Source organism: Apaloderma vittatum, unplaced genomic scaffold, assembly GCF_000703405.1.
Source record: "Apaloderma vittatum isolate BGI_N311 unplaced genomic scaffold, ASM70340v1 scaffold28894, whole genome shotgun sequence".
NCBI lineage: Eukaryota > Metazoa > Chordata > Aves > Trogoniformes > Trogonidae > Apaloderma > Apaloderma vittatum.
In genome coordinates, this window is record NW_009711480.1 from 63187 (window position 1) to 71706 (window position 8520).

The 8520-nt window shown below is 42.7% G+C and overlaps 1 protein-coding gene across 1 annotated transcript; it reads right to left on the bottom strand.

Annotated features, from left to right (window-relative positions):
- Positions 1-1368: 1368 nt before the first annotated feature.
- On the bottom strand, positions 1369-4567 carry MAP3K9 (mitogen-activated protein kinase kinase kinase 9; the record flags this gene model as incomplete). The annotated part of the gene is made up of 3 exons (XM_009867663.1): positions 1369-1853; positions 2982-3797; positions 4455-4567. Coding segments are annotated over 3 exons (1414 nt in total), but the record flags the coding sequence as incomplete, so codon positions are not given.
- Positions 4568-8520: the final 3953 nt, after the last annotated feature.

Genomic DNA, 8520 nt, shown 5'->3' on the forward strand with positions numbered 1-8520 from the left:
CTCCTCCTTCAGGACAGGGGTCTGTTCTTGCTCCAGAGTTAGGATTTTGTACATATTTGAACAAGAATTAAGTTTTACATGCCTACAGTGCCTTTCATGCAAAGATCTCAAAGGACTTTATACCTATTACATATGTCCCGACCCCTCCCCCTGTGAGGTAGGTATTATTCCTATTATTTACAGATGGGGAAATTCAGGCACAGAGGTTACATTATTTGCCCAAGATCACACAGTGAGTCAGTGACAAACCAAAACAGAATCCAGATGTTCTGATTCCCGTTTGCACAATCCAACTATTAACAAGCCTCAGCTTCAAAAGAGCCTTAAACAAGTATCAGTGTGCATAAGAACAGTCTTGGGTTTCAAGCTCCACTCCTAAAAGAGTATCAAAAAAGGACAAAAAACAGGAAGGGAAAAAAACCAAACCAAACAAAAAAAAAAAAAATGAGGGGACACATAACTTCTACAGCCAACAAAGCTTCAAAGAAAAATTTCTACTAATTCCCTTCCCGAAGCAGAGGCAGCTTGACTATAAGCCTGAGATACAGGGGATGGGAAAAGGAGGCTGATGGAATCAAAGTTTGAAACAAAAAAGCAAGCTAGAGTAAGCAGCCATACCATAAGTCTTCACCTTTTTGAAAGCACAGGGTCATAGAAAAATAGGGCTGAGAGGGACCTCATGAGATCATTGAAGTCCATCCAACCCGCCTCAAAGCCAGGATCAACTACATCTACTTGTTCCCAACAGTCGAGTCAGTCTGTTCTCAGAGATATGCCCTTCCTCTGCAATCTGTTCTGCCTTGCACTATCATGTGAGCAGAAGAGGACAAGCGAGTCTAAGATAGCTACTTCTGCTCCTTTGGTGGGGGTACCACGATTCCCAGGCCTATCTAATGATCTGAATACATTTCAGAGAAGGTAGTCTCCAGATATTTACTTGTTTCTGTCCTGGATTCCTTGGGGAAACATCAAACACTGCTGTCTGCTGTCGTGTAATACGTGAGTTTTGAAAATACTGATTAGTACCAGGATAGATACCAATATACTTACTGCATGTGCCAAATCCTACAAGGTCAGTAACAAAGACTTTGATATGATAATTTTAGCTCATTAAAGATTCAAACTGCAATAATAGGGCAGGGAAGACTACAGAAAAACCCCACAGCAAAAGTCAGCAGCTCAGAGTTGCCAAGTTTCATCCAACTGCAGACAAAAATCAGGCAGTCGAAAGACAACATGTCTTCGGCAGAGGCAGCACCATATGATCTCTGTAGCATCCCTCCATCTCATCTGTCTTCAAAGTGCATTCTCAGTGCAAAAAGTAGGACTGAATTTAGAGGGGCTCAACTATCCCCAGGGGATTTCATACTAAGACCAGAATTCTTGCTTGAGTTCATATGCTGCAGCTTTGTGTGTGTTAAGTTCACTTCTGCATAGCGGAACGGTGCTGTCCTGGCTCTGCCCCTCAGCATCTATGTCCAACAGTGTCCGCTCCTCTACAGGAAGACCCACCTGGAAAGGAAGGAGTGCAGGCAGCGCAGGTCTCTCTTCTACAGTGCTGCTGCTACTGGCAAAACATGAGTCCAGATTGCTCGGAGTATCAGTACTTGAACTGTTGGCAGAAGATTCACCCTTGGCGTTGCTGGGTGACACAAACCACCAGGGATCAAGCCGCTGCCGACTGGCTGCAGGACGTGGCCGAGGCAGGAACTCCAGTGTCTTGGGTCTTTCCAGTGTGGGGTCCTGCTGCTGTGCATTCCACCGTCTCGGGGTTGGAGGAAAAACAAGGTTGGGGTCTGGCAGGCGAGGGACCTCATTGGGATCTCTACTTGGACTAGGTGTTTTTAATACGCCTATCCAAAACAAAGAACGTAAGAGAAGAGGGAAACACGTTAGATGTCACTGCTAAATGGTTCCAACATAGTTTATGGGACGTACACTGTGAAAATATTTTAAAAGCAGAAAGCCTCCATTCAATCTACAAATTCCATATCTTCAAGAAATGAGTAACTGCCTTCTTTATCCCTCCACTGCTCTTGACACATTGCAAGACACCTGTTTCACTGACCTAACACAGGAAGCAAGTTTTGTTCATTCTCTCATTTGCCTTCTTTAATTTTCAGATTGCAGAGCAGTGATTTGACCTCCTACCAGAGGTGAGGACTCTCCAAATCATTCGGAGGGCACATTATTCATTAACAGCCTGAATGGGTCAGGGAGACATAGGCACAGCAGGATGTGCCATCTGTTTGCAGCGAGCAGGACCAACTTCCTGGAAGAGCCATTTACCATTTAGTGCGGATGCTTCCTGGTTTCTTTTCATTTAGGAGTGGAGGATGGCATTTGGTTGGATGGCGTTTTTCGTTCGGTTTGGTTTTTGGTTTTGTGTTGTTTTTGTTTTTTTACAAGCAGTCTAACTTTTAAATTTTTCCTCAGAATTACTAAGGCAAGAAAATAGGAAAAGCACTTTTTAACTTATCAAGTCACAGCCACTCCTAAAGACTGCAACAGTGAAAACACTGCCTACCCAGGAAGAACTCTCTTGCTTGCAAAGGAGTAAGAGCAACAGTGGCATAGCCTCAAGCTGCTTTACAGATCCAGCTTTCACTGCATTAAAGACTGGAATTTACTCTGAAACTGTAACAGCTATACAAGCAACTGTATAAAGGCAGTGGAGATGAAATCCCGAGGAACTGCTAAAATGTTTGTACTTTGGTACCACCACTGTTTAAGACACAATACTATGCTCTGCCTCAAAGCACAGGGCAGCAGAGAGAGTTCCTTAGTGCAGAGATGTTGGAATAGAACCCGTCCCCGCATTATTCTGTTCATTATTAGTGTACAGGCAGCATCCATAAGCTCTTCTTGTGGGCTGGCCATCACGATGGATGTTGTACAAGCAACGTTTACTTCCTAAGAAGTAATAACACCATTTGGGTCTTTATGCTGAAGAGGAAAAAGGAAGAGGGCTGGAAACCTACCTGCTCCTAGTGCTCCAGTTAAACAGCTACTGGAAGGGCATCCACTGGTTGGGCACCCATTGACAACTAGTCCGCTCCCTTTGATGGCCCCATCAGAAGGCGTGCGTCTGTGCCCACTTGGCTGGGTGTGAGAAGAAACTGTCACGTGTGTGGGAGTTAGGGACTGGTTGGGGTCTTGCTTGAACCTCTCGATCTGGACATTGACTAGTGGGTTGGTAATGGCTGGCAAGGGAGCCTTGACTGTCACCGGGCTGATGGGCATCTCATACACCACAATCTCATCGCTGTCCGAGCGCAGCAGGGATCGGGTAGAATTACATTCGGAAATGGAAGACAGGGAAAGAAGGGTGAGGGATGTGGATGGCTCGCCTAGCAGCAACATGGGATCGTCTTTCTTGAAGATCTTTCGGGAAGGTGGACTAGTGCTCCTGCGTGGGCGTCCAGCTCGCTGGAAAATGCTGTCCCGCTTCTTCTTCTCTTCCTTGGGTGCCTCTGGCTCCTCCTCAATTAGCAGCTGACACTTCCCTGCTTCTAAAAGATCAAAACCCAGGCCTGCAGCAGCCAGAACTGCTCCACAGCCAAGCAACGCAACCTCACATCGCTTATGGTGAGAGCCACTACGCTTGAGGCTGTTGGTGGGTGTCAGCTGTGGGGTACTGGTAGCAGAGTTCACAGGGGTGGACTCCTCATTGGCATCACTAGAAGGGCCATCCCAGTCTTCGTTCTTCTGAAATGGGATGCAGAGGTATGACTGATTGTGCCCAGGGGAAGGGTGCACTTTGCCCTCCCCATTCAGACATTCGCTGTCCTCGTCATCTGGAAAGCAAATGTAAACAGACTTTGCACGGATGTAACGTTTTCATTGGCAAATCTGTCTTACAGATATACATGAAAACAAGCTTCTCCTCAGAAGGTGCAACTGTCCTTATCATGCACATCATTCATCAGCTGCCAAATACTCACAGGCTATTGTCTCCAAGGCAGACAGGCTGAGACAAGTAGCTAGAAGCGCTATCAAAGCGGAAGAAATTAGTGACACATTAATCTACTTGGGATTAATTGCAGAATAGCATTTCAGAAGCAATCTACACCTCAGTTACCTCTAGAGAAAATTTATATGTTTGAGAGTGAGAAGCAAAAGGTAGGAAAATTATAAGGATCTCTCCTTGCAAGTGAAGGTGTAACCATGCTGCGTATGTAAATGTCATTAACAGGAGAGGAGCGGAGAGGCAGCACAGAGTGAGAGGGGAATTAAGTAAAGCTTTTTACCTTGACAGATAAGAAGCACAAGCAGTGAGATAAAGAAAAGAAAATCCAGAAGGACAGAGTAGTTACTTCACAAAGCATAAAAATGGATACCACAAAAATGAAAATACTGCTGCAAGGTACCAGATCAAAGTCAGAAAAGGAGAGGTTCATTTAAACGTGAATGGAAGCGAGGATGAGAATATAAAGTCCAGCAAATTCCTTTACCCATCTCTGCTAAGCTGGTGAATCCTGGAAAAGCAGGCGCAGTTCTCTGGATCTTCCCAAGGTTCGGTGCACTGGATGACCACTGCTTGTATCCTTCTACCAGAGCTTTCAGACTGAAAGAGTAGAGAGATGGGAGAAAATGTACCTGCTTGCAAATAATTTTCCCTCCTTCTATATTCTCTGTTGCTCTAATTAGGGTATGCATGTATCCATCTTAATTACATAGATCTGAAGTCCTCCCATAGCAAGACATTTTGCAGCATCTTTAGAGTACCTTAAAGTACAAAAATGGTGTGGAAGTCCCTCCCTCATTTGTTACACCATGGCAGTCAAAAGACCTCTGCTGATAACCACTAGCTACGAATGCAGAATAATAGAAAGCACCACTACAAAAAATAAGATGAAGCATCTTTTTAAACCAAGGTAAACCTACCATGGCAGATAAAAAAAAAATAAAGTTCTCAGCAGGAGCAAAATATCTCCAAAACCATTTCCATGTGAAATATAAATGAACATTGGAAGTCAAAGATGACTCACTGGGACAATAATATGCTAAAGTGATTGTAACAACAAAGTTATACCTCAGTATTTCTTCTCTAAAAGATAACACTGCATTGAAGTAGATACAGTTAAAAGCATTAAGCTCTAGGTTATGGAAAAATAGGGAACTAAAATGTATAGAACTACAGAAGTTCTCTCTCATGACTCTTATTTTCTACCAGAATCACTCCGCTGGAGTAATGGAAGATGGCTTCCACTGCAGGACTTCAACGTTTCATTGTATCAGGTGTTTGGTTTTTTTTCCTTGGTAAGGATTTTTCCTCTATTGCCTACCTAACCAGGATGCCCTACTTGTCACCAAACTATTTTGCTAGAGCAAGGCCACAATGTCTAACCTTGATTCAGGTGGTTGATGACTGGGCTACAGGCATTATGCTAACAATATCGTGTGCAGTTCTCAGCTGTCTTGGAAGTCCATCGTTTTCCTGCCATTCACCGTTCTGGCACATGGAGCACCCTGCTAGGAACTTAAATCCTGATTGCACAGTGCTGAGTCCTTCTTGTTAAGACAGACAGTCACATGAGATGCAATTCTGTGTAGGTCTGTTCCAATTTACTTCCTCCATACTACGCTCAGCTAAGTAACACAACCCACCAGATGTCATATCGAAATTATCCACGTGTACATGTTAGGATAAATATTATAAATAAAGCAGCACATTACGGAAAGGCTGGTAAGCGAAAACAAATCATGTTAGCAGTGTGATCACCTTCAAAAGTAAATGTCAAAGCTCTTACAATACGGGTAGACAACTATTGAGGAAGGGGAGTTTCCATGGAGCTAAGAAAACACATTCTCTGTTCTCTATATGCAGAGAAAGCAAAGTTATGATAGGCAGCAGTAATCTTCAGTTTAGCTTTCACTTTACAGTCATAGTTATCTAAAGGGTCTTGGAAATTGCCCTTCATTGTACAGCAGGACAAGTCAAAGTTTTCGTCCTTATGACTCCTCCAAGTAATCCTCTCTTGCAAAAAAACAGGCTGAAAATTTGCCGTTACTGACACAGCACAGCTCAGTCTGAACAGAAAGATAAATAGCTATCAGAATAATTTCAAGGCCTGCTATATTTGCCTCAAGGTTATGAAATCTTCGCCCTTTCCTTTTATTTTTCACTCCTTCTCTCTCTCTCTCTCTCTCTCCCTCAAACTACAAGCAGACCCCAAAGACCTGCACACCCTCTTAATCTGACAGTAGTATGCATTTGAAAACAATTCAAAATATGCTGACTTAAGAGTACATTCCTACTACAGTAGTATTATCTGTTACTATTCCAAGGAAAGAGCAACTGGAATGATTAGAAAGCACTAGCAGCAAAACTATTTCTGTCACCAGCACAAAGATTCAGGAACCTAAGAACTTCTTACCTGTAACCTACTTAGATTAAGTAACAAGAATGTTACTTACAACTCTGTTGTATTATTGTTGGGTTACTACTCTGTTGCCTTGTTCTATTTGGAAGCCAAAAGCACCTCTCTTAAGGAGTGATAAGGCGACAGGGCTTATTTGCTCAGCAAATTGCAAAAAACTTCCCTACAACTGTAGGATGGCATCTCCCAGTGTCTTAATATCATTCTGTAACACCGTGTGGAGGTCTTAATACAATACTGTCATGAATACAGAGTGTGTGTTCCCAGGCTCACCCCAATTATGCTTGAAAGACTTTAAGATATAATTACTAAAGGACTACGACTACTCCGCATCCAGTGTTGTCTTCTGTAAAATCAGTAACATCACCAGCATGAAAATTTAAACAGGGTAAATACCACCCATGCCATAATAGCAGTCAGAGGCTAATAAATACTAAGTTTAGAGACAATTAAGATTTCACCATACACCCTTTGAGAATATACCAGAAGATCACAGGGAGGTTGGACTAGATGATCTCTAAGGTCCCTTCCAGCCTAGGCCATTCTATGATCACAACTCAACTGTCACCATACTAGGCCAACATAAAGCTTCATCCAGCCTCTGCAATTCAGCACAGCAACCTTCTGCTGCTGTGCATACTCCTCCTGCTCAAAGACAAATGGTGAATAATCACTGTAAAAACATGAATAATCACTGTATAATCTTTTCAGTGCTGCCTTTACTTGATGTTTACATGCAAAGTGATAACAAAGATGAAGATTCAGGTTCCCTTGATCACAGTCACAAAAGGAGCTGGAATAGCAGCACTGCTGATATCCTAGTAGTGTTATGGAGAAAACCTGAACTGGACTTTTCTATCCCAAGTTTAGGTCTTTGCTTTACCCCAATTTTTATCCCCCTACTCTCTAAAATTAGAATTAAAACCCACTAAATATAGCAAGCACTCTACCTTTGGAGTCACTAACACTGCGACTCTGCTCCCTTTAAACTAAAGTCTGCAGGCTGGCATGATCTCAGCAAGAAGTGGTAGCTCAATGTATGTTGACCACACTGCCCTCTCGGCAACACTACCACATTTCAGATACTCTGCAAAATGCCGTAACTGCATTGAGCCTCCCTGGAAAAGGTGATGAATCCTTCAGAACATCTCAGCTGAAGAGAGAACAGGACAGTTCTGGGAGCAACCAAGGCTAGCGACTCCTTTCCAGCTGCCTGTGCCAAGAAGCAATTCAGTGCTTCAGGCTGTCCACCAAGGAACAGAAAACTGAAGAGCTTTATTCCCAGAATTCTAAGAACATGATTTCAGGGTAGACCTGTTTTTCTCCCAGCTTCAGTGATTTCCCAACCTTTTACATAATTAAGGACATGCTTTAATTCTGTAGAATTCTACGCTTCATACATAGAATAGGTCAAGCAGAGGCAGCAGTTGAAGTTCTGCCACGCTTCCCCATTAACGTGTCAAGAGAACGGTTAAGGGAGAACATAGCTCAGTGTCATTAGATCCAGACCCTCTTGCAGAGGACTGCAACAGTGGCACATTATGCAAACATCTATTTTCCAGGAATTTCACACCTGAGTACATAATAATAGAAGATAAATTATAACCTGTTACTTTATTTCTCCTGCTAAAAAGCATGGCAGGAAACAAACTAAGGGAAGAACCTTCAGGCTCGAGTGAAAATGACAAATCACTCAAACCTCTTAAAAGATCAAAACTCTCCTATGTTTAAAGGTATAAATAATTCACACGCACAAAGAAAGGAAGCCACAGAACAACAATCTGTAGAAATAGAGGTACAAGCTGCATCTCTGCAAAAATCACTTTCAGGATATATTCATTCAAGGAACGTGCCCTTTTGAAAAGTCTGAAGAGAAGATATTTGTCTGGCTCCACTAGATACTTTTTAAATAGTAGCATTTAAGACATGAAAAAGTACAGCTGAGAAATATAAAAGAGAAGTAGTTTCAGATATGAAACAAAACTACATTAAGTTGATTGTGAAAATAGAGAAAAATACCAGAGAAATGCTTTTGCACAGCTAAGTTCTGCTGCTTGCAAGGACAGACAATAAAGTAACAGCAAAATGAGTTTTGGTCAGTGCTGGACCTCTAGCAAGGGATTGAGAGCAACATAGT